Genomic DNA, 26,615 nt, shown 5'->3' with positions numbered 1-26,615 from the left:
ACTTAAGGTTCAAAATGTATGTGTCTGTAGAAACACAGAGGATCCGTGGATCCACCAGATCAAAAGGTAACCTACAGTTGGCTGCTAGCAACATCAACGAAGATGTTTAGACAGCCATTTTAGGATTTGCCCACAGAGAACGGGGATGCTTGTAGGGCTCCCCCGGTGACCCAACAAAAAACAAATTGTGGGTGTCCTGGATAAGACGGGGACACCCACAAAAATAAAAAAAATTAAATAACAAAAAAGACCTTGAGAAATCTACTTGTCCACTCGCTATGGTGAGTCCGATTTTATCAGGGCAGGTTATTTTTAGGGCCTGCCGGCCCTTCTGGTGACCCTACCAAGAACAGATGTTCTGTTCACTCAAAGTGTGGGAGCAATAAAGATGCCTTTTAGTCTTGTCACATTTGCTGTGGTTCAGAGACACAGGTCCAATGTCAGCTTATATCTTACAATCCGCTGCTTATTTTATCCTGGAAATTGGTGTTTACTTTTTTTTTTCTCTGACTACAAAGTTAGAGGATTTTGCAAAGTGAACTCAGACAGTCATTGTGTACAAAGAGTGTAAAATGAATGTAGCTTCTAAATGAACTGTACAAACTTTTCAAAATATACTTCAGTAGTTTTGAAAGCACATTTTTGTAAATCTGTGTGATGAAAAAATAAGATTTTAATAGACTGAAAACAAATCAGAACGCTTTACTTGGTAATGTGCAAATGATAATAATTTTTGTAGCAACCCAATTTCTACAGATTGTTCATTCGCTATGTAGCTTCATCAGTAAAACTGCATATTGGTGGGAAAGTGTGTGGCCTTTTCAATGGAAAATGTTCTGTTTTTAAAGGACAGTGCGCTACCACCACATACTTTAGTAATATATTTATTAAAAGTGAGTTTATAAACATGAACTGAGAAACATTCCTGCCCCCACCCTGATGACAATGCTACCAGTGAAGTAAGAGATGTCAGGTGTCAAATGTACCCTATATGTGGGCTAGATTCTTGTACATGAAGCAAATGTTTAGTCCATCAAATCGACACAAAATAGTATTTTTGTACAGCAGAGATGCTGAACTCTCATATTTGATGGTGCTCTCATGTAATAATGAAGAAAAGGGCAGCTTTGTCAAAAAAAGTATTTGCCTAAGATCACACAATTTGAAATCAGTTTACAGGTCAAGTACATTAGTTAGGTCGAGTAGATTATTTAATTCACTAGACCTGCAAGTCTCGTAACATTTTCAATGATTTTTCGGACCTGCAAAAAAACTACAAAAAAAACCCGGAAACAATTATAATTAAGTGGTTGAAGCTACTTATTTATTATTCACCACTGCTGTCAAACGCCACTGCATGGGCTAATTTACATATATTTTGCAGCACAGTGATGCCCCCAGTCTGGGTAGGGGCACCACTAGCATTTTTAAGTGCTGTAGGGGCCTGCATGAAGTGCAGCAGCCCCCCTAGAAATAATTGCAAATATTAACCCTGTGCTTCTTGGTATCTATAGACATGGCCCCAAAAAAGCTTATGATGTTTCAAGCATTCCCAGTGCTGTAGCTTTTGCTCTTTAGCGCTGTAATTGAGGGACCCCTTGTTGTTGGTCTTTTAGCTGCATTATGCGACCTGAGGAATGTAAAAGACTCTGGCACATGTTTAATTTTGTTTTGACTATCAATGATGTATTTAAATGTTTAGTAAGAAATATTGCTATTCTTGTTGTTAATTATAAATAGCTTTGAATATGGTATTGGAATGTATTGGTTTTAATGATGATTCTTACATGTCACATTTGTTTTATTAAGCTGGTGGCCTTTTGATAAAGCCATTAGACTTGCTTATATTTGAGGTCCTGACTCTTTGACAAAACCAATAGGATTGCTTTTATATAGTGATCTCTTGACAAAGCCAAAAGGCTTGTCTTTTATTTTGATGTAGTCACCCCTTGACAACGCTAATAGACCTGCCTTTTTATATACTGACATTGATTTACAGTAAAGAAAAAAACACTAGAAATTCAAGAAAAACAAAAGGATTAGAGTGACAGTTATAGTTGGGTGTTAAAGAAACCTTAGAAATTCCCTGAAAAAACAAAGATTAAACTGATGTTATAGTGAGGTGAAAATGTCTACTGCAAGATAACGTTGTAAACTTAGTTAACTGAAGTAACTAAAACTCGCTCACCGAAGTTACCATGGCTCTTGCACAGTTAGTTCTTAACATGATGTACATGTTAGTTTAAGGATGATGGAATTATTTAAAGCACATTCTACACATGTGGTGAATATTTCCTGCAGCCTTGATGAGCACTGTAAATCAGCATGTTATGTATTAATTGTCTAATAATCATGGAAAAGAGTATCTGGAATATGATTGAGAAATTTGAATTAAGCTTCTGTTATCAACTGTTTTAGTTGATTGCTGTCGTCAGACACCACGGACTCAGCATAGTATCCTACGCCGACGACACCCAACTTATCCTCTCCCTCACCAAGGACCCCGTCACCACCAGGCGCAACTTCCAGGAAGCAATGAAGGACGTCACATCATGGATGAGCAACAACTGCATGAAGCTCAACTCGGATAAGACAGAAGTCCTCATCCTCGGACCATCCCCCTCTGCATGGGACAACACCTGGTGGCCCACCGCCCGCGCAGCCCTCCCACACCCACAGACCACATCCGAAACCTCGGTATCATCCTCGACTTCTCCCTCTCCATGGCCCAACAGGTCAACGCCGTCGCCTCGGGCTGCTTCAACACCCTCCGCATCCTCAAAGACCTTCAAATGGATCCCCCCCCCCCCTCCCTCCCGAGTCAAGAAAGACGGTCATCCACGCACTCATAACCAGCAGACTGGACTACGGAAACACCCTCCACGCCGGGATCAACAAGTCTCTCATCCACAAACTACAGACCATACAGAACACTGCAGCAAGACTCGTCCTCGGTACCCCTCGACAGGAACACATCACCCGACACCTACGCTACCTCCACTGGCTCCCCGTAGAAAAGAGAATCACTTTCAAGATACTCACACATGCCTACAAATCCCTCCACAACACCGGACCCCAATACCTCAATGAGAAAATCTCCTTCCACGTACCCAAAAGACACCTCCGCTCCGCCAACCTCACCCTCGACGAAACCCAGCACATGCGCAAAGCCAGGACAGGAGGAAGAACTTTCTCCCACATAGCGGCCAAGACCTGGAATGAGCTCCCGGTCGACATCAGACGTGCCCCCTCCCTGAACATCTTCAAGAAAACACTCAAGACCTGCCTTTTCGACTGATCGGAACTGCTAACCCCCTCCCCTACACCCCGAGACCCTCACAGGCGAGTAGCGCGCTTCACAATTCTCTGATTGAGGGTGATTCTGTGAATGCGGATGCAGTTGTGATAACTGGGTCATATGATATACAATTGCAAATGTTGATTTTTCTCTCAACTGTTGCGGTTGTACTGTGTAGGGTGAGATGAGGTCCTATCTTGTAAGAAAAATATGTTGAGCGCAATGGAGTGTACATTTTAACTATTTCAGAATATGCAAGAACTAATTTTCAGGCAAGCTTATTATTTAGGAAAGATTTCACACCAACCTCAGCAAATGTTCTAGTGGCACATGTGAGTAATAAGTCTAGCTGTTTTAGGAACAATCTTGCATATTTATTTGAAAGTTTTATGTAGGGCTTGCCAGGCCTGGTATGGATTGCATAGTGATTTACATAGCTTGCCCGGGTGAAACAAGAGTAGAAAGTAAATATAGTATATGAAAAGTTGATACAATCCAAAGAATATCTCTGTTATACACACCGTGTAATGACAAGTAAGATGTTCTACATAAGTACATCAGTAGTGAATGTTAATGTAAACATATTAAGGCATTTTTTATCTGGGTTTATTGACCAGGTAATTTGTAATAACGTGGTTTATCATGATGAAGATTATACATTACAGGGAACCAAAAATTGCCAACAATCTTTTAATAATGTTGTTGTTCATGTGTAATACAACATTCTATAATAAGGCTTATTAACAAGTGTGACAGTAATCTGAACATTCTTGAGACATTACATAAAAGTCCCTTCGTTTTACCATGTCACATTTGTGTTTTTTGTTTATATTGCTAATTGCTCATCCATTTGAATGTGATTTTAAGCATTGTTGATGTATTATACTAATGCATATAATATGGTGATAACACATGTAATCTGTAAACCTGATAAAATACTTATTAGACATAATTGCTTATTGATATCTGTCAACTCTCTGCAAACACCAGTTCTGCCTGGATCTTCACAGATGAATGAATATGTGATGATCTGCAATCCGTTAACTAGGCCTCTTAAGGAAGTTTGAACCAATTTCTATATAGTTATAAAAGGAAGTTATTTTTTTTAAATATTCCAGACGTGGAGTGTTTAGATTCCCAGGACACAAGCAGCTGTCACACCCATGTATGCACAATTGTGCAGTTAAAGCAGTGTTCTGATTTGCCCAATGGGACATGCAGCTCTCTCTAGTAAACTGCTAAAAAAGAATAAGCAGTAAATTCTGTAAAGCAATAAAATACCTTTTAAACAATGAGAACTATCCCCTTCCTAACAGATCTAGCTTAAAGACTGCAGAAGTTTTTAATTTTCATATTTCTACATTTATGCATCGTCCTGCTTTGTCTCACAGGTTAACTTTTTTGCCTGGTAGTCTTTGGCTCTTAAGTACTACATGGTTAGCACAAAGCATTTCCAGAGGCGTAGAACTTTTTGTAGTTTTTATTTCTTCTGTAAACTAGAGTATTTCCCAATGGTTTGTGTTACATATTTGACTAGTAGTGAAAAGTCACCTCCTGCCATTACTGCTTGCTGAAATCTGCAAATTGTGTATTTATTTACAACTTTGTTCACACATTTTGCAAATTTCACTTTTTAGATACAGACTCAAGTGATGCTTTAATTGGTTGTTCTTTTCTCAAAAACTGAATTTTGGATGAATGCACCTGATGCCCTCTGATTTTTAACTAGTGCTGCATGAATAACTCCCATATTAATATGGTTCCTGTGATTATCCAGAGCTCAGGAGCTGTTGCTTTTTCTCAGAACCTTAACTCTTTTTTGTCACCAAGCTCATCTTTGAGAAATACCTTTCCTGTTTTACCTATCAGATTCCACCATAGCTACTTCTGGGGTTCAGCAAGGTTCATGGTGGTTCACACTACTTTTCAATGTTTATAGATTGTCGTTGAAGGGTACACTAAAGGCACTTGGGCCTTCATTACTCTAATATACGAAGAAATCTAAATTTGTCTGTGAAGGGGCTGCAAGAGGAATGGGTTTTGAGGGATGCATTTTAGCTAAATAACTCCCGAGCTCCAGACAGCCCCTTTCTTTCCTATCACTGTCTCTGGCCACCCCCGTACCATTCGGCATGGTCATTAAGGGCCTGATTACTATCTTGGCAGATGGGATACTCCGTCACAGGTGTGACGGATATCCCGCCCAGGACCGGCTTTAGCGCTGGTGGCGCCCAGTGCGACAATCACTTTTGGCGCCCCAAGCTGCCTCCACGGATTCTCACTACCACCCTGCAAAAATGCCTCTCATCTCTCCTATCAGAAGGTATTGCTAAGCACATCGCCCCCCCCTGAGGTCACAGCATCCCGCTCCACAGGTCAGCGCCCACTGCGACTGCACCAGTCGCACTGCTCAAAAGCCGATTCTGATCCTGTCCGCCGTATTACAAGTTCCATTATATCCTATGTAACTTGTAATACGGCTGACTGGATACCCACCATGTTTGTGACGGAGTATCCCTTCCGCCAAGATCATAATCGGGCCCTGAGACTCTTGTTTGTGTCTATGAACAACACTTGTGCACAAACACTGATTTTCAGTTCCTGGAGGATACTTCCTGCTTCCTCAACCAAGACACTGAATCCCCCTCATCTCCGCTAGACTCTCTAAGTGGGTCATTTGTGTAATCCAAGATGGACTATGTCGGTGTCCTGTACTCTATACCAGAGAAGGTTCTGCACCTGCCCAGTTCCATCTGTGGAGTTGTTGGCAGTGGCAACTGAAGCTTCTCTATTCTAGCCCCTATACTTTGGCTTCTGTGCTCTGACACCAGTTCCTCCTCGCCATCGGTCCCACACTTTCACACGCTTCTTACAAAAGCATTTTAAAGCTTTCCTCCATCTTATGTCGTGCCTCCCCAGAGTTGAGGTCCTCTCATCCACTCACATAGCTTTTGGGTCCAGAGATGTTGAAGTTCGTGTTGAGTACTTTCAAATTCATGAAGAAAGAAAGAATGAAATATAGTTGGAAGTGGCAATAAAAAGTAAACGGAAGTGAGAAGGTGTGGCTGGCGAGCACATGCAGAACATGCAGGAAGCGCGTGAGCTCCTTTGACATTTGTCCTCACAAACGTAGTTGATTGACTGATCTCAGAAATTGTTATTGCCACTCAGTAGTATGCAGCAGAGCTATAGTACTGACTATCAAACAGCCTGTCTCCTTCAATAAGAGTGATGCATTATTCGCTCTTGTGTCCTTGACAAAACCCAAGGTTTCACAAATCCATTCAGCGTTGTCACTGGACGAATGATTCTTTTTCCAGGAACAATGGAAAACATTTGTGCCTTTGTGGAAGAGGTTGATCATAATTGAATCATGATTCTAAAAAATAATGCACTGCCCTTGAGACATTGGGTGTACATTTTAAGATTTTTTTCAAAGTATTGCCTTTCTAGCGTAATTTTGTCTACGGTGACAGCCCTAGTGATGAAGTTGCCATTACATTATTACAAAGCTACAAACTGACTGACCTACCGTCTGAGGCATATGCTAAGTTAAGTTAATCACTAAGGGCCAGATGTAGGTAAATTAGATTTAACGAGTCCTTAATAGCGTTTTTTACCGAATCGCTATTAAAGACTCGCTAAATTGAATGTAGGTAGGAATCGCTAAAATATTAGCGATTCCTTAAAATTTCTTAATAACGAATCGCAAATTGAGATTCGTTAATAAGGAATACCTACCCATTCATTCCTATGGGCTAGGAGGCCCATAGGAATGAATGGGAAGATATTCACTATTTGCGATTCGGTATTAAGGAATCGCAAATAGCGGGAGCCATTTCAAGGGTGCCAGGGTGTCAAAAGGACACCCTTTTGCACCCCTGAAATGTGCATGTGTGCAAATGTGGCGCACATACATGCCCTAAGGGTATGAATGTGTGCCACATGGCACTTTAAAAAAAGCAAAATAGTGCTTTTTTACAGGAAATCGCTAATTACCACCAACTTGAAGTTGGTGGTAATTAGCGATTCCTTAAGCCTAAAGTGCAATTTCTTTTGTACTACCTACATTGCATTTAAGGAATCGCAATTTGCGATCCCTTAAATGCAAGAGCAAGATAAGGAATCGCAAATTTTGCGATTCCTTATTTTGCTAGTAGGTTTAAACTCACCTACATTGCTCTCAGCCAAATACCAATCGCAAACGCTGAAATTCTGCGAATTTCAGCGTTAGCGATCGGTATTTGGCCACCTACATCTGGCCCTAAGTCAAAAGCACGTGTGTCCATAATATCTTTTTGAATATAAATTGACATTTGTGTTTTCTGTCCCAACATGTGGAGCTCTGGTATAAAAAAAACTTCGTGTTTGGCATAGCAAGTGCTTGCTGCAGCCCAGGTTTCTTTACCACATGTTGTATTATTTCACAGTAAAAGCAATATTCCAAGAGGATTTGTTCAACGTTTGTAGAGATGGAGGCTGGCCTCACATCCAGGCTGGTCCATTTGGTTCATGCAGCCCTTGCCATCGTGAACTGGTGATAGGCTTTTCTAATGAGCCTTTGTCAAATAATTCCTTTATGGGTAAATTCCAAAATTCTGTACAATGTTCATAGCCATATATTCTCTAAATCTGATACTTTATCGATACTGACAATGGACTTTTCATGCAAAAACTAGCGAATGGTACGATGTATTGACCTTAATTAGCCAGGTCGGCTGATGTTTTTGAAGCTATGTATTGGTTCATCCTTCCACACCTAGCACAATCTTTACAACTGTTCATTAGGATAACATTCTAGGTGCATATTGTATCTGCACCATAGTCATTCTGTTTGCTGACCTGTAATGGCAGGTTGGTGATTGACAGGCCAATAAATGGCATCACAAATCCCCAATAAGCAGGCATTACATACCACCTTTTGTTGTGTCAAGGTACAGCCGAGGTATAATGGGGCTGATATATGGGTCCGAAAACCTTAGGCGGTTAAAAAATATTTGGGGCGAGCAATGAGGGTCTGCCTTACAATTGCATGTGGGCAGGGCTGTTGTTCCTGGAGCCCACTCCACTGTTGGTTGACATGAGCCATAGTCTTTAGTAACAAGCTCGCAAGGAAGCCAGCTCCTGGGGCCGGGGTGCAGCAGATAGAAGTGTTGCGCGGCCAGCGGACTGCATAATAATTGCTGGGGAAAAAGGACGGCAAGCACTTGAAAGAGGACCGAGAGACACGTAGTATCGCCGCTAATAGTTACCTCGATCATGCAAGCTACATGCACATACATGACACGGTCCAAGGTTACACAGTTGAATACACCGGTGACTGGCAGTACAAAAGAGAACACACAGACTGGATGATCTATCCGGGGACTCAAAACCGCATGTGACATCCATCAGAGAGCTGCGTGAACAATTACCTGGTAATTCCCTCAGCACAATGCAAACCTGCACATACATGACACTGTTCAGGGATCCATCATCTACAGCTGACATTAAATGACCATTCATCATGGTCCACCCATTAAAGCAGTGCACTTTGTGATCTGCATGGTACATGTTCTTTGCAGCAGGCACATTAACCCTCTGTGCTACCTTTCCAGGAGTCAACCCTTCCACTAGACAAAACTCGGATCTCTCTCTAGGAAGTACATTAATCACCGAAGTTATCATGACATTTTTATTGTTTCTGAAAATTGCTGGAGGCCAGGAAGGAGGCAGCAAGTTTTTTTTTAAACCATAATATACTTGCAAACACTATGCACCCACCTGAAATAGGTACCCAGTGCGGTCACACCGTTTGCACCGCTCTAACCTGCTCAAGGTTCACGTGACCTCAGTGACAGAGTCACAGTGACTGGATCACTGTTGCTCTAGGGTGTGCTGCTTCGTAGGCCTGCCCGCAAGACTGGAGATGAACTTCAGTATGGATTGTGGTGGACAGGCCTTCAAGGTTAACTCACAATTGACACCACTAGGGTACACCTGCTTGTGCTAAGACATCAAGCCTGCTAAGGTCTAGTGGGGCATGTAAGGTCTAGCATGGGAATATGCTCCCTCAGTAGAGTGGTCTGGTGGACTGGTCATGAAGGCTGAACCCAGTTTCAAATTCGACAGCTCTGGCCATAGTGCCACATCCTCTCCCCCACTGAACACCATACTGCCCCACTGAGAGAAACTCGCACTGCCTTCAGCTATAAACTAATTGTGCCCGCTATAAACACTTGGATGTGGCACAATTCAAATTATGAACTTGATAAGAGTAATATGCTGCCTAAAAAAGAAAAAAAAAGTAAAAGCAAACACTCCTAGGGAATGCAAGATTAATAAAGCATGTGATATGTAAGCAGAAACAACATGGTTACCTTAACGATCTCTCACTCACTATTCAGAAATCAGCGAGTGGTTTTACCTGTAAAGTTAAGGACATGACTAGAGGGCCCTGAAGGGAACCGTTTCAATGTCCATTGCTTATATCCTTGATAAACGTAAGCAGTATGGTTTAAAAAGACCACATCCATAAACAGAGCCATGGTACACATTGTTTTCCAATCCACCCATCAACCAGGTATTGCAGTACCTCCAGGAATGGTGCACTTCCCCACCTGGGGACAACAATGCTGTTCAAAGAAAGACGAGAAAACAAAAGTAGCACTTCACTGGCAAACTCTGTAAAGTGAGGCTGATGTATTAGAATGTGAATAAAACCAATCTGGCCACTTTGCAACCACTCTGTCTTGCTTTATTTAGTTATGTATTTATTTTTCATATTGAAAACCTTCCATTTCTCTCCATCCCACTGCACTTTTTGAATAGAAAATGTCAGAAAAAGGGCATTTCCCGCAAGAGTGTTTTTCTTTTTTGGATCCATTTCACAGGGAAGCAACTAAATGAAAGAAGGAAAGAGGCTGTAAACCGTTTCTTCAAGTTACGGTTTTCTGTAAGTGAGGAGCAAGGCAGAAAGAGGGAATAATAGTAAGAGAGGTGGGGACAGCTGCCAGCACAAAGAAGAAGAGGACATTGCCCGAGTCAGATTCCTTCTCTGCCCGTCCACGAAAGCAAGCCGAGCCTTATCTGAATACCTTTGTCCACCCCCGAAATAGTGCCGCCTGGGGCGGACCGCCCCCATCCCCCCCCCCCCCCCCCGCTACGCCACTGCTTCTTGCACTGCTCTGAGGTGTGGAATTTGTCTTTGAGAGGAAAATCCATAAGGCACAACAGAGCGCTTGTTTGCAGACAGACTCTATATTATGATGTTTATCAATATTTCCGATCACATTGTTTCTTAATAGGATGTGGGCTGCATTGAGGCTCTGGATGATGGATTCATCACGCGCCAATCATCTGTACTTTTCTATCTTGTCTTTCTACATTGTTGCAAAAAGACCCAGTGCAGTTTACCTGTGACTTTTGCAAAGATTTCCACCATAAAAGGTCTCACTTTGCCGCAAAAGTGGGTGATTTGGTCAGTAGGGGTAAAAAAACATAGTTCAGGGACCAAATGTTTCTTACTAGCCCACTGCTGAATGCCATAATTGCCAAATTCTAGGGTGGCCTAGTCTTATTCCACCTAATGCCTATTTATTGCATCAGCCCCACACTACCTGTCTTTTTTTTTTTTTTTTACACCATTGTGGATTTTTTTTCATCCCTGCTTTCTTAAACTCTTTATCATAGCTTTCCCATCTTTCGCTTGCTCCTTCCCTTCCCTGCCTTTGCGATTCTTGTTCTGGGCCAAGGTCTGGTGGTGAAAAATAAATTCTCCTTCCCCAAAAATGTGTACAAATTATGGACTGGTAAGGTACAAGCTTGATTCATCCACACTTACTTTCATAGCAGGGGTCTCTGATTTCTACAGTTAGGCCCACTTTGGTTCTTAAGGGACTATTGGGTGTACTTTTGTAGGATCCATCATTGCACCTTTTCCAGGTCTTCTGTACTCACCGTAACTAAGAGATCATGCATATGTCCCTCCTACCTTGCGAGTAGAGGACATTGATGCCTGAGCAGCAAGGGCAGGCTAGCCCTCAGCAGCAAGGGCAGGCTAGCCCTCAGCAGCAAGGGCAGGCTAGCCCTCAGCAGCAAGGGCAGGCTAGCCCTCAGCATTTCGTTGCAGTTTTTGTAAAACTGGTGAAATGAATCTGCTCTCCAAACTGCTTGGGTTTTATAATGTTATCCTTCTGAATTTAAGAATTATCGTAATGCAGTTGTTACAAGAATTCAGAAGCGCTGACAGTTTTCAGGTTCTTGTGAAGTTGGCATCAAATTTTACCAGAAATTAAAGGTCCAAACAAACTTTTTTTTGGGTGAAGAGTTTAAAAAGTGTATCTGTGGAATGAACAGAGCTACTAAACTGGCAACATCTGGACAATATGCATGAAACTTTTTTTTGTTTTTTTGCAAATTTCAAAACAGCATGAAACTTTTTTTTGTTTTTTTGCAAATTTCAAAACAGCAGCACCATTACAAGAGCTGTAAAATATACTTATTCTGTATGCACTGCGCTCTTGATCTCACTGAATGTGGTCGTCAAGGATGTTGCCAAGGCTGTTGACATCACAGACCTCCCTGGAGATTCACTCTGTGGTTGGTATGTGATCTAGATCTGCAAATTAGCCAAGCGGGCTCCGAGAGGAACTCCCTCAAGGGACTCTTTGCGTCAGTGACCTGTGTTGCTTGGCACCGTTGGGAGTGTGATAAGGAGGAAGGGCTGCAATTGTGTTTTTTCCCTTCTTCCAGAGGAACCAGAACTGTTCTACAGCTAATAGAGGTCAAGACGTTTGCCAGGAAGGGTGCGTACACACGAAGGCGATGGCAACAGAGGCATCTGTGTTGGAACTTTCCTTCTGCGAGGATGCCCAGCTCACCAAGTGCATGCGCCTGCGGGCACAGAGCCTACAGCAGAGGAATGAGAAACCTCAGGAAGGAGAGAAGCTGCTGAAACCCAGTGAGTACGTCTACCGCATTGACTTCTCCAAGCAGAAGCTGAGCTTCCTATGGTGGAAAATTCAGCTGAAGAAGCCGGGGAAACTGACCATCACCGGCACCTCTCAGCACTGGACGCCAGACCTGACCAACCTCATGAACCGCCAACTATTGGAGCCCAGCGGGACCTTCTGGAAAAAACCTGGAGAGAATGAAGTGTCCTGCAGCGAGGCGGATACCCAGGAGTTTGGAGAAAGGGTAGCGGAGCTGGCAAAGATTCGGAAAGTGATGTACTTCCTGTTGACCTTCACAGACGGCCTTGAACCTGGCAATGTCAGGTGCTCGATTGGGTTTAAAGTTTAAGTTCTCTGCTCTTAAAAGTATCCAACCGGAAGCAGTCATCTCAGCTTGATTGTCACTTTTGATTTTGATGAACTATATGGATTTCGTTCACAAAGCAAAATTTGGGAAAAAGATTTTGTTCAAACTGTTATCATCTGGAGACAACATTTTGTTAAATTGTTTTTTTGCAGTCAGCCGAGATATTCTTAATCCAGCTAAATTTAGAGACACATAAATGATGTTCAGATGACTCCAGTGTATTTTGTAAATGAGATGCTCTGAAGAGAGCAGGTTGGTAACCTAGAACCCGAGTTTGTTCTGTCACTGATTCTGTAAAAGCCAACGAGAGCGGGTAAACCGGTTACCAGTTAAAGGTTGTTTTTTTTTTTTAAATTCGACTGGAAGGTGGGTGGGAATCAAGATTTTGTGTCCTAAATTGTGCCCTTTTGCCGCCAATTTTATTTAATCCACTCGTGACTTTAAAAAGGAATCCGAGAGTAACTTTGGGTATCCATGTAAGTGAGACTTGACCTTTGTATATAAGAGAACTGTGTTCTCTCGGTGCAAATAATATATTTGTTTCTCAATGTAAGGTACACCATAGCTTATTACAAATAAATATGTATTTATATATGGCCTGAAGGGGAGTTTGTGCATCTCAAGTATTCGAATAGCGCTTAGAAAGTTATAAGCAGGAAGTGAACCCAGGCAGAAATGAGCCGATTTGGCATTTAATCGTTTACGCATCTAATGTAACCCTAGTAAAACAATTAAATATGTCTGTATTAATCTAGCAATTCTAATTTTTTAATTGTTTAACATAAGATCGATGTTGTTCGAAGAGCTACTCAAAAAATGGTTTTCATTAAAGAAGGTATTTGTTTCGGCTGTATATCAGAGGACGTCATCTGGCATACTGGCTCCTGCTTTGAAAGACACACACCCAAATTCTCTCACTCGCAAATATACGCACAGTAATAATAGACACGCACAACACTATTTACCTATCTACCCAAATTGACAGGTGGCAGGAGGTGCAATCGAAGGCTGGGTTCAGTTAATTGTGCAGAAAGTCAAAGCCAAAACTTAGTACACGGGCAATAGAGAGACAAGTTACCGCGTAGGGAGAGTTTTTGACGAGGAGTAGTGAGGATTGCATAGACATTCCAGATGACCTTCTTAAACGTTATCCCTCTAAAACAGCAGTTGTGACCTGGCTAGACATACGGGGGTTATTTATGAGACTCATAAAAGTGTGAAATGTGCTCCAAACACAAGTAAGCATAGTTCCGACTTTTCGACTCCTGCCTCTGGTTTTCGTTTTTTTCTCCGTGGGAAGGGTGCCAGTTGTGGGAGTGTTGAGGACCTGTGAACACCTGTGCGTAGGCACACCTCCATCCGCCAAGTCTGACTCAGCGCATTGATTGACAGGTCGCTGGCGGCCATATTGTTGCTGGAGCGTCACCAACGGTGATCGCGAGCTTGGGAAAACACCACAGGGGTCATGTACCGTCAAGAGGCGGGAAGGACGCCGACCTTTCCGCAGGGATGTTCGCGTCTCCGGGGTTTAATGACGTTCGAAACAGAACTGCCGTTCCGTGGACTCCTGTTCTCTCAACTTGTTAATAGCCACTTCGCCGTTCGTGATTTTTCCTCTCACTTCCTAACGGATGACTGTCACACCGTGGTGTCTGCGGGTTGAAAGATAATCACGGACCGATCGCAAAAAGTCATTTTGACCCATTTTCCTTCAAATTTAATGTACACCAGCTGCCTGAGCGACTAACACTGCGACGACGAGGAGTTTTATTCCTCCAAGCCATGGTTTCAACTTACCTTGAGTTTGCTTAGTGAACAATGTACCTCTTGTATGTGTAAAACCCCGTATATATGTTTGCGTATGCACCTGACACATAGCACTTCATGCATCATCCTCACTGGCCATTGCTATTCACCAAATATGTATTTTAACAAAAATAAAACGTGATCAAAATGTCGGAATGCGTGTTCTTTGCGTGTTTGTTGTGTCTGAGTAAAATGAGCTGCGGTTTTTGCGGGAGACAGCGCAGGAACAGAAACTGTCTTTGAAGAGAATGCTGCAAACCGTGTCATAGAACAGAAACGCTGCTCTATCCACCCCTCCCTAGAACTAGCCATAGAAGCACTCGAGTTTCCAGTCCTAAGACCAGGATACAAGTCCTAAACAAGCATTGGCATAGCCAATAGGTCGCGCCTTTGGGACCTTATAAGTGTTTAGCCATGCAACAGTTGCATAACTAAATACTTAAAATGTCCCAAAAGCAAGACCTATTGGCTATGCCAAGCGGCCGTGAAAGTGATCGCGATCAAACATCAAAGCGGCCGTGTGGCCGCGAAAGTGAAAGTAATCGCGGCGCGCGCACACATGCACTGTAGCTCTAGGCTGGCCTGGTAGCACTTTTCGGATCCCTCTCAATAAGTCTCGCCAGACCAGAGCATGTGCTGGGTCAGGTGGGACCTAAAAAAAGAAGTGCGGGGGACTAACCTAGTTAATCAGTATGCAAGTGGCATCACAGCGCGTGACATCATGGCGCATGACATCATGGCGCATGACATCACTGCGCGTGACATGGCACGTGAGGCGCTTGATATCACAGGAAGTGGCATCACAAGAAGTGACATCAGATCTCAAGACCTCACATATATGTTTAGCAGGTGTATCATGAGTACATTTGAGCACATTTAGAGTATACTTGCAAACCCTCCTGATTTAGGCAGAAGATTCACACTTTTGTACGCTACACATAAAACAATGTTTCTTTTTGTCAGAGGAAAGCTCCCTCTAGCAATAGTGCTTTAAAAGAAATAATTGTGATATTTAAATTATTACAACGCCTCCTCAGGTGTAGCAAGACTCTATATAAATGCTATTTATTGTATGCAAATACTAAAAGATCAATACATCTGAAGTTCTTATAGTGCATGCATATCTCCTAAACCAAGCTTGAACAAAGTGAAAAGCTGCCTCTCAAGTATGGGTGAAGTGCTAACAAGGTGTGAGCCTTTTATTTGCCCCCTGCTGCATTTGCTTCTAGGGGTGAGGCTCCTGACTGCTGCCAGCCAGGAGACTCGAACAAAAGGAGGCCTGAAGAACCCTCCGGTTCGGCCTTTGTTATGGGCCCAAAAAGGGGGTGGTGATGGACGGAGCATCAGAACCAATCAAACACTCAAACCCAGTCGACAGATCTGGGTTTGATCCATCACCCTTCTTTAGCCCACTCTGCCACCCCAGTTCAGACATGGCCATATGCAAATCAGTCTGACCCTGTGCCTCATGGGAACAGTCCAGCCCGAACTGCCAAGCCATGCCTTCCCTGGACCGGAAACAAGCTTCCACCCCTTTTGTACCGCTTTGATATGGGCCCAGCAGGAGTCATCCCTCCCCGCCTCGCGTTGTTGTGATCGAAAGCAGATAACAACGTGAAGGAGCTGCTGAAAGTGTCCTGGTGTTTGGAAATTGCACCGGGACGAATTCAGCATCTTTTTCAGTGGGGCCCAACTTCTTGGCAGGGTGGATTGCGTCCAGCCTGTAAAAAAAGTGGGTGTACTCTACTCCACTCCAATCTACCCCAGTCCAATTAGCCCCACTCCACTCCAAACTCCACTTCAATCTATCCAACTTCTCTCTAATCTACTCACTCCGCTCTAATCTATCCCACTCCAATCTATCCCACTCTACTACAATATACCCCACCCTACCACAATATACCCCACTCCAATCTACCACAGTCTACCCAACTCCACTCTAACAAACCCTAATCCACCCAATCTGCCTTACTCTTTTTTTAATCTACCCCACTGCACTCTACCCACTCCACCCAAATTTACCCCACTCCAATCTACCACACTCCACTCATAACCCACTCCACACCAATCTACTCCATCCCGCTCCACCCCATTCTACCATACTCCAGTGTACCCCACCCCATCTACCCAACTCCAATCTAACCTTATCTACTTCACTCCCATCTACTCCACTCAATCTACCCCACTCTACCTCAATCTACCCACTTCACCCCACTCCACCCAACCTACTGCAATCTAGCCCACCTCACTCTACCCCACTCCAATCTACCCACTCAATTCCATTCTACCATATTCCTCTCCACCCTAATCTACCCCACTCCACCATACTCTACCCCACTATATCCACTCTACCCCAATCTATCTCACTCCACTCAAATCTCAACTCCACTCCAATCCATCCAACTCCACCCCAATCTCGACTCCTCTCCAATCTAGCCAACTCCGCCCCACCACAATCTCCCCCACTCAACTCTACCCAGTCTACCCCACTCCACTCTACCACATGCCACTCAAATATACCCCAGTCCAGTCTACCCCAGTCCATCCCACTCCAATCCACCCTACCCTACCTTACTCTACCCCCAAACTACCCTACTCCAATCTACTCCATCCACTCTGCCCCACTCCAATCTAACCCACTCCAGTCTACCCCAATCTAATCCACTTCACTCTACCCCACACTAACACAATCTACTCTACTCCAATCTGCCCCACTCCAAACTACCCACTCCTATTGATCTGACTCCAATCTACCACACTTCACTCCAATCTACCCTACCATAATCCACCCAATCTATCCCACTCCAGTCTATCCCATTTCACCCTAATCTACCTCACTCCACTCTACTTATCTCCACTCCAATCTGCTCCACTCTACCTCAATCCACTGCACTTCACTCTTACCCAATCTACCTCACTCCACGCCTATATATCTCACTCTACACTACCACGTTCTGACCCATTCCAATCTATCTCACTTCTATCCATCTCACTTCCGTCTACCCCACTCAACTCTACCCCACTTCACTCCAATCTACTCTACCCCACTCCACTCTACCCCACTCCACTCTACCCCACTCCACTCTACCCCACTCCACTCTACCCCACTCCACTCTACCCCACTCCACTCTACCCCACTCCACTCTACCCCACTCCACTCTACCCCACCCCACCCTACACTACTCCACTCTACTCTGTTCCACTCCACTCTACCCCACTCCACTCTACCCCACTCCACTCTACCCCACTCCACTCTACCCCACTCCACTCTACCCCACCCCACTCTACCCCACCCCATGCCACTCCACCCCATGCCACTCCACCCTATGCCACTCCACCCTATGCCACTCCACCCTATGCCACTCCACCCTATGCCACCCCACCCTATGCCACCCCACCCTATGCCACCCCACTCAATTCAATTCATAAAGCTTTATTCGGAGCTTGACAAAGTCCATAAAAGCAGATCATACATAATAAAACATCAGTAATATACACAAACTAATAACAAAAAAATAAGTCATAAAAGCTTCATCTATACAGTTAAAACAGACCAGTATAAAAAAACGACAGAATGTCACTTTAAAAAATAATACTAGGCCTTGCCTTGATAGCTTTGAGAAGAAATGTAGCAGTAAAAAAACAAACATCGGGTGGAGGATTGAATATCAATTTCATAGCGTCTTTTACAGTTCTAACAACAAATTTCTTGAAAATAGGTTTTAAGAGATCAATACGGTAATTACCATATAGTGGGCAGAACAATAAAAAGTGCGTAGTGCTTTGTGCAGTAGTGCCATCACAAGGGCATGGACCACTTGGGTGTTTTTTGATATTGGGAAACGCCACTAAATGGTGAGCAATCCCGAAGCGCAGTCTAGTAAGAACGAACCTGTGAGAGGGTCTAGTAACAAAGCTCAAATAAGGTTGGTAACCTGACAGTTCACAACAGCTGTCATAGAGCATACAGGTGGATAAGTTGCTACTGGCCCTCAAACGTTGCTCGTACCTTAAAGACAACCAAACAGATTTCAGTTCGCTTTTGGTCAGGCTGTTGGCAGCATAACAGTCCTCATATAAATTAAGACCATATATATCCTTGAAACTGCGCATAACAAAATTTACCCAAGGGATCTTTAAATGATTATCTAGGGACAGACAATCCTTGATAATGGCTCTATTCAAGGAAGTCTCCTCCTTTGCCCAAATGGCACGCCACAGCAATAAAGGTCCAAGGGCGACGGAATCCGAAAGATAGTGTATTCCGAGTTCCCTATGCACCAGGTGCGTGGATACTGAGATAGGCAGGCAGAGTAGCCTTTTTAAAAACAGGTTTTCCTCCACTTGTAAGTTCCCAGCCAAAACATGCCCCCAGACACCTGCCCCATAAAGGGCGATTGAAAGACACCTCATCTGGTATATTTTCAGCATATCCCCAATCCGTCTGTCCCCTATCTTAGAGGCAAACGTAAAAACCCCGTGAGCGCATTTCGCCATTCTTGCTCTAACGTGGGAGATTTCGCTGGACCAGCTACCTGTCTTGGAAAAAGTGATACCCAGATAGTTAAAAGTAACAACCGTCTGCACCCTATGCCCCTCAATAAAGAAGGGATGGGGTTTTTTGCGGCCCTTGCCACATTCCATGACAAATGTCTTTGATTTATTAATGACCAACTTCCTTTCCCCAATAAACATGGAAAACCTGTCCATAAGCCGTTGAAGGCCGACAGGGGTCCTAGAGAGGAGAACAGCGTCATCCGCATATAGTAGGACTGGGATGTGGGTATCAAGTATAGTTGGGGCATCAGCCCCCACAGTCCTTAAAACAGAGTCAACCTCATTAATAGAAAGTGTTAAAAGCAAGGGAGCTAACACACACCCCTGCCTGATACCACGCTTAACAGAAAACTTCGGAGTACACTCCCCACCTGGGCCATATCGAACGCTAGAACTGAGGTTAGCATAAAGCCTGGCCAAAAAATAGACAATACCCTCCGGTGCCCCCATTTCCAGTAATGTCTCCCAGAGAATCTTATGGTTAACCATATCGAAGGCACTACTGAGGTCTGCAAAGCAGAGAAAGAGGGAACCTTTCTTGGCCATAGTGTATTTCCCTATAAGTAGTTCTAGGTTGAGACACTGTTCTACTGTGCCTCTACCCTTCCTAAACCCGTATTGGGAATTAGCCAGAATGTTATTTGTTTCTGCCCATTCTTCTAATCTAATAAGAAGTACCCAGCTCATGATTTTCACGGAGGAATCTAAGAGGGATATTGGGCGGTAGTTCTTAGCATCCCCCTTCTCCCCCTTCTTATAAATAGGAATAATAGTAGATTCCTTCCATGTAGGCGGGGCACCGTAACTTACAGCAGCATTAAATACTTTGGTCAGTAACGGGCCCCAGATCTCAGGTTCTTTTTTGTAAACATCAACCGGCACCCCATCTGGCCCCTGAGCCTTCCCTCCTTTACTTGCATTGATACATTTCTTGACCTCGGTAGGGGAAATATCAAGGGGAATAATTGGCCAGATCCCACCTCCAATATCCATATGTTTATCTGAATCAAAAATCAGAGAAAAGTGAGAGACCCAACTTTCCGCACTGACATTTGCCGACAGAACAGGTGTGACCTCGTTCCTTAGGAAAGGGCTATTAACAGCAGCCCAAAACAAAGAGGAATTAGAGGTTTCGGCGGCCTGGTCTAACTTATCCCAGGCCTCTCGCTTCAGTTCTGCCTTTCTTTCTGATACTGCTGCCCGATAAGTAACCCTAAGATGCCTAATAAGGTTAGTATCCCTCTGTTTAGCTGCCAGTGCCTCTTTAAGGCTCTTAAGGGCGGCAGTACTGGCATGATCAAACCACCCCCTTTGCTGATTTGAATTGCCCATGTGTTGCTTAGTGAATTTAGCTTCAATGCAGTGATTAATATCCACAAATTTATACAGGATAATATCTGTCAGCTCATTACTCACTAAAATAGCATCAATTTCCTTTATACAGTTTGCGATAATTGAATTAGACAAAAGGTCTGCCTTCTCCCCCTTCCACCTAATTCTGGTTCCATTGGATCTATGTGGTTCAATGTTATCAACAACACATGGTTTAGGGCCTAAGTTGGCCTTCCAGAGAACCATCTCCATGGTCAGGCAATTATGGTCGCTAATTAAATTGTCTACTACCATGGGGACTGAACACCATGGATTAAGGCTGGAGGAGGTACAAATAAAATCAATAACAGTGTTTGCGTTTCTGCCCTTAAACGTGGGTAAAATTTCATCAGAAACGCCCCTCGCATTCTCCAAAATCTCCATATCGTATGTCATCAAGATTTTGTTTAATGAGTCCCCGTATGGGTTATGTGGAAAATGGGCGGCTCCCTCTCCTCGACAGCTTATGAAACCACAGACCCTATGGGCAGAGGATAAACAGGCTGAAGTATTGAAATCCCCCATCCAGATAAAATCAAAAGCAATATTATTACCTGTTACAATTTTAGCCAAAGCAGCCTCCAAGGCATAAGCTACCTGTTGCCTAGTGTTATCGAAAACATTATTATAAAAATTAATTAAAAGGATATTTCTATCCTGCTCCTTACAAAGCCATAGAATCTGGGAATGGGCCCCCACCAGGACATGTTTCTTAACAGTAAGTGGAACATCAACAGAGATCAATATCAGGAGGCCACCCTTGGCTCTTCCCGAATTTGAGGCCACAGCTGGTAATTGATATGAAACAAAGCCGTTATAATTAATGGGGTCCAGACTCCAGGTTTCCTGGAAACATTAAATTTTAAAAAGGTTGATAAAGTCAAACCATCCTAAACATTCATCCTTGTGTAATAGGCCCGCGACATTCCAACAGGCAATAAAACACGAGCCAGAGTTAGCAGGGCGGCCGGGTGTATTCAATACAGACCTATCCCTTCCAACACTAACTGGACTGTCGTGATCACGAGCCACTATAGGGTCTGGAAGGCTTACACCGATATCAGTAATACTAGTTAATATCCTAGGGTCCGAACTAGAGCTCTTTTTACCCAAGGCCAAGTCCTCAATCCCTGCCTCAACTGTAACGGGCACCAGTCAATCATTGGAGTCAAGCCCACTTAAAGGTTGGAATCTATTAAACGTAGGGATAGCAGGGGCAGCACACAGGTTATGAACTCTAGGCCTACACCAGTGATGCTCATCAGCAGACTGAATAACAGGTTGAGTAGCATAGTCTCTATAGAAGTACCCTAGGGGCCGCAGAGAAATGCCTTGATCACTCGCAGGGAGAGATGCGGCTTTAATCAAAACTGTAGAGGCAAGCTGGGGGTTGCGAAAATTAATGACTATACAGTCACCTTCACAGGTCTTACGTGATTTGCCAACCCAATAGGTTCTCCTGGTACTTAGTATATCCCTAGATAGGGCTACAGGGAAATCACACTGTCGGTGGAGCCAGTCCACAGTCTTATTCTTTAATGACGAGTGAGATTCACCGTTTGCAGGATTGCCACCATGCCTCTTAACAGGAGGGACATTCGTCAGGACAGCTACAAAAGGAGCACACGTAGGTGGCAGGTCCGGTTGAGGATTACTACAACTGAGAATATTTGCGGTATGACCCATCGGTTCCCCTGGTACTAAACTAAAAGATAGCTTAGTGGAGTCCTGCGGCTGAGATGTTGGTTTGGGAACTGCAGGAAACTTTCCAGTGACATTCCCTGATCTGCAATCGTGACTTCCACTCCCAACCATCGATGAGACTGTAATAGTGGGGGTTAAAGATATCTCATCAGGCACCACGATACTAGCGGTAGTGTTCGTAGCAGGTCTAACCTTGGTGAGAGAGTCCAGAATGCCTCCCAATCTGACTACTTCATCAGTGATAGTAGTAAGTTTGGTCAGTAAAGGTTTAAACAATATGTCAAACTTGGCATCTATAGCATTAATTATAAAATCCAGCTGCTCTTTGTCAAGGATGACCTTTGCTCCCTCCATTGGCACAGATTGGGTTGGTAACTTTTTCAGCGGGGCGGGGTCGTTTTTCTTAACATAGCGATTCCCTCCACGCTTAGACTGGGTGGTTTTGCTAGTGTTCCTGCAAGTGCGTGTTAATCTTTGGCTTCTAGGTACAGGCTGACTAGGGGTTGATGTATCGAGAATAATTGCTTTGCCTGATTCGGGGTCGTTTGTGGACTCAGGGATACCATTTTCCAAACTTATGGTGTCCGTTGAAGTTCCCTCGTTTATGCATTCAGCGGGTAACAGAGATGTATTAAGATCCCGATCAGAAGGAGGCTCGAATGCCGGAGAGTTAGGCAGGGGGGACATAGAACTTTGCGACCCCGGACGGCCTAAAGATCTCCTTCTTTCTTGGTTAATTTTATCGACCATCTTAACCAAGTAGTTGTCCATGGTTGTGGACGTAACTACTGGCTTGGCCTTAGGCATACTAGCTACGGCCGGGACCCACACCCCGCTACAGGTTTTGTTATTGCAAACAGGAAACTATATACCAATCTATCCCAGATGGAATAGCACGTACGGCCTCCAGGCCTTGATAAATTAGTTAATACACACCAGTAGTCAAGCCAGACCACCCACAGAAATATAAATACAGTAACACGGAGTTCGATAACCCAATCAACAGCCCCCTCCTACCCCTTCCTGTCCCGGACTGTCTCAGACTGTCCGCCCTTTGTCCGGGCTTCGTCCTGGGCGTCCCGCGGCGCATCCCGCGCAGCAACACACAACGATATATATGTGAGACGAGGGCCAATGAGCGTGGAGGCGGTCCGCGGCTCAGGTGCGGGCAGTCAGGGAGCTATGCACAGGCTCTTGGGAGCCGTAGTCCGTTCCGCGGCCTCTCACCCCCTTGAATCAAAGAAGACTCCACGAACAGCTCCTCCCGCAGTACCAGGGCACCAAGTGTCAAGCGCCCCCAGCAGCGAAGCGGGACCCGCGCCAGCGGGTACCGCGAGCAGTTATGAAGGTTTGGAGCGTGGAGGCGGTCCGCGGCTCAGGTGCGGGCAGTCAGGGAGCTATGCACAGGCTCTTGGGAGCCGTAGTCCGTTCCGCGGCCTCTCACCCCCTTGAATCAAAGAAGACTCCACGAACAGCTCCTCCCGCAGTACCAGGGCACCAAGTGTCAAGCGCCCCCAGCAGCGAAGCGGGACCCGCGCCAGCGGGTACCGCGAGCAGTTATGAAGGTTTGGAGCGTGGAGGCGGTCCGCGGCTCAGGTGCGGGCAGTCAGGGAGCTATGCACAGGCTCTTGGGAGCCGTAGTCCGTTCTGCGGCCTCTCACCCCCTTGAATCAAAGACTCCACGAACAGCTCCTCCCGCAGTACCAGGGCACCAAGTGTCAAGCGCCCCCAGCAGCGAAGCGGGACCCCACCCTATGCCACTCCACCCTATGCCACTCCACCCTATGCCACTCCACCCTATGCCACTCCACCCTACGCCACTCCACCCTACCCCACCCTATGCCACTCCACCCTACCCCACTCCTTTCCACTCCAGTTTACCCCACTCTAATCTACCCCTCTCCACTCCAGTCTACCCCAATCCACTGCTCTCCACTTCAGTCTACTCCAAAATATCCCCACTCCGTTCTACCCCACTCCGCTCTACCCTAATCCACTCTACCCCACTGCACTCCACTCTACCCCACTCCGCTTCAATCTACTTCACTCCACCCCATTCAATCTACCCTACTTCAATCTTCCTCACTCTACCCCACTCTAATCTACTCCACCCCATCCCAATCTACTCTATTCCTTTGTAGTGCACTCCCCGTTCTGTCCAGTGGCATGCAGTTCCCTGCACTGTCCCCGTGTGTTCTTCGTGCTGAACTCCCTTCTCTACCCTGTGAGGAGCAGTCCCTGTTCCATACCCTGCACTCCCTTCTCTTTCTATTTGTCTTAAATGCCCTGCACTGTCCCTCTGTGTTGTTCTTTCTGTTCTATTAATATACTCCATTCTCTTCTCTATTCCTGTTTACTGCAATCCTATCCCGTCGCTATGTACTGCACTGCTGCTCTGTCCCCATGTGCTGCACTCCTTGCAATCTCTGTGTGCTGTTTGTGCTGTACTCCCTGCTTCATACTCATGCACAGCTTGCCCTGCTCTGTAAACTGCACACCCTTCTCTATCCTTGTTTACTGCACTCCTGCTTACCCTATGTGCTGCCCTGTGTCATGTGCTCCCTGCAGTGTCCTGTGTTATGCATTCCCTGCACTGCCCCGGTGTGCTGCATCCCCTTGTCTTCTCGGTGTGGGGGTCACTCCACGGGTACTGCATTTCAAGCGGTCTGTGTGCGGTGCTTCCTGCACCTCCCTGTGCTACTTCCATTATTCTTGGGTGCTGCACTCACTGCTTAGCTCTTTGATGCTGCACTCTCTCCTCGTTTCTTGTATTCTGCTCTTTTCTTGTATGCTACTCTCACTGCACTGTCCCACTGTGCAGCACTGTCCTGCTCTGAGCCTGTGTGCTGTACTTCCTGCTCTCTTATTCTGTTATTCTAAAATACTTTTCATGCAGCTTTATGTGCATGGCTTGCACCAGCGGGCATCTTGGAATGGTTAGAAAACCATTTAAAGATGGCCGCCATCACTGTGGATAGCAGCGGGCAGAAGAAGTGGGGTGGGAGGAGCAAGGAGCGAGGGAGAGAAAAACAGTCCCTCATGCACTCCAATGCAAGGTCTTGACAGCAGTGGAGGGAAATACATCCTCCAATCATAAAAAAGTTGGGATTAAAATACCTCTTGGGCAAGAGGGGCACAAGAACTGGGAGGAAAACCATCGAATCCAGAGCAGGTAACTCGGGCAAGAAAGCAATCAGGTCATGAGCACGGATCAGCCTCTAGGCCTAAAGCCCTGTGAGTCATTATTGGATCCACGCTCTCTCTAGGTAACACTTGAAAGCAGCTCATTATTGGCTTAAGCAAGCAATCATCACAAAAGCAATGAGTGCACAAACACAACATTATGGCTTTTGTATTTCGAACACATTTGCAAGCATGTTAAACAGGAGACATAGCCTATGGGTAGCAGGAGCAAATGATCTTTCCCTAGAAATACTTCTACTTGCACTACTGTTCATGTTGTACTTGCATTGTATGTTAGGGAAGCTTGGTCAAAACCTTTTACTATAAAAAAAGACTTTCAGAAAAACGGGTTGTGGATGTGGGCAGAGGGTAGGGGGATTGGGAATGCATTGTAAGATCTAAAGGAGTAGAGTGCAGTGCAGAAGTAGGGTTCAGAACAGGGTCTAAAGGGGGAAGAGCAGTGCAAGGGCGGGTTTAGGGTAACAGTACCAAGCTTACAGAGGTGAGGAATAGTGCAGGGGGGCTTTGGGCAATGCAGGGTCCAAGAGGCGTGGAACAGCGCAGTCTCTAAACAAGCACTGACAAAGTCCTACTGGTCTCACATTTGGAAGGCTTCAGCTGAACCTTTGGCTTGTTGCTGTTTACCACTGGCAAAATAAGAAGGTTCATAGTGATGGTAGACCTCATTGGCAAAAACAAAAGTAAAAAAGAAACAGTGAGACCCAAAGGAGAAGGGCAGCCCAGGGCCAAAGGCATAGGAGAGCAGTGCAGGGGGCTTCTCAGGGCCCAAACAGAGGATCAGCAAAGAGTCCAAGAGGCATGGAGGAGTGCAGGGCTAAGGGCGCAAAGAGCAGAACAGGTTCAAGGAGTGTGATGAGAGCTGCATCAGTTCACGGTACTGGAAACTGCAGAGTGCAATGGTAAGGCACACTGGGTTATGGGGCAGTAAGAGATCCAGGGTATGTAGAGGAGTGGACAGCATGGTAGCAGTACAGGGTGCAAGGGGTTGGGGGCTGCACATGGTCCAAAGAGAGATGGGAGCAGTGCCGGGTCATGGGTTGGGTCAGGAGTGCAGGCTTCAGGAGGCAGGGCTGGGCCCAGGTTAGGGTGTTCAGGATTCCCTGGGTGGGGAAAATCCAGTTGTGGGGAGCAGCAGAGGGTCCATCAGTACGACGGCACCTGGGAGATGAACAAATCTGCTGGGGAGAAGGCCTGTGTCATTGTTACCTCCACCCATATTCCCTACCAGTGGGTTAATTTGTAAACAATACTTTGTCCTCTACCCTGATGTAGGGTATGGTAAGGCCTGGTGATTCATTGAACTAAGATTGAACACACCTTGCCTGGGCACGAGCCAGGGGACCCAGTCACAGTCGGATCCATTGACTCCAGAGGG

At 45.1% G+C, this 26,615-nt stretch overlaps 2 protein-coding genes across 3 annotated transcripts in view; both read left to right on the top strand.

Moving 5' to 3' along the window:
* Positions 1–26,615, top strand: part of CAPN5 (calpain 5) — a 555,036-nt gene that overhangs the window by 434,583 nt on the left and 93,838 nt on the right. The window lies entirely within an intron of this gene.
* On the top strand, positions 12,058–14,541 carry OMP (olfactory marker protein). Its single transcript, XM_085623261.1, has one exon. It carries the CDS (start codon positions 12,104–12,106, stop codon positions 12,578–12,580), a length of 477 nt encoding a protein of 158 aa, XP_085479387.1. The 5' UTR covers positions 12,058–12,103; the 3' UTR covers positions 12,581–14,541.

Source organism: Triturus cristatus, chromosome 8, assembly GCF_964204655.1.
Source record: "Triturus cristatus chromosome 8, aTriCri1.1, whole genome shotgun sequence".
Lineage (NCBI taxonomy): Eukaryota > Metazoa > Chordata > Amphibia > Caudata > Salamandridae > Triturus > Triturus cristatus.
The sequence above is the reverse complement of the archived record's forward strand: the minus strand, read 5'-3'. Positions and strand labels throughout refer to the sequence as shown.

Coding starts and splice junctions, on each gene's coding strand:
- OMP (XM_085623261.1), top strand. CDS start 12,104: ATGGCAACAGAGGCATCTGTGTTGGAACTTTCCTTCTGCGAGGATGCC.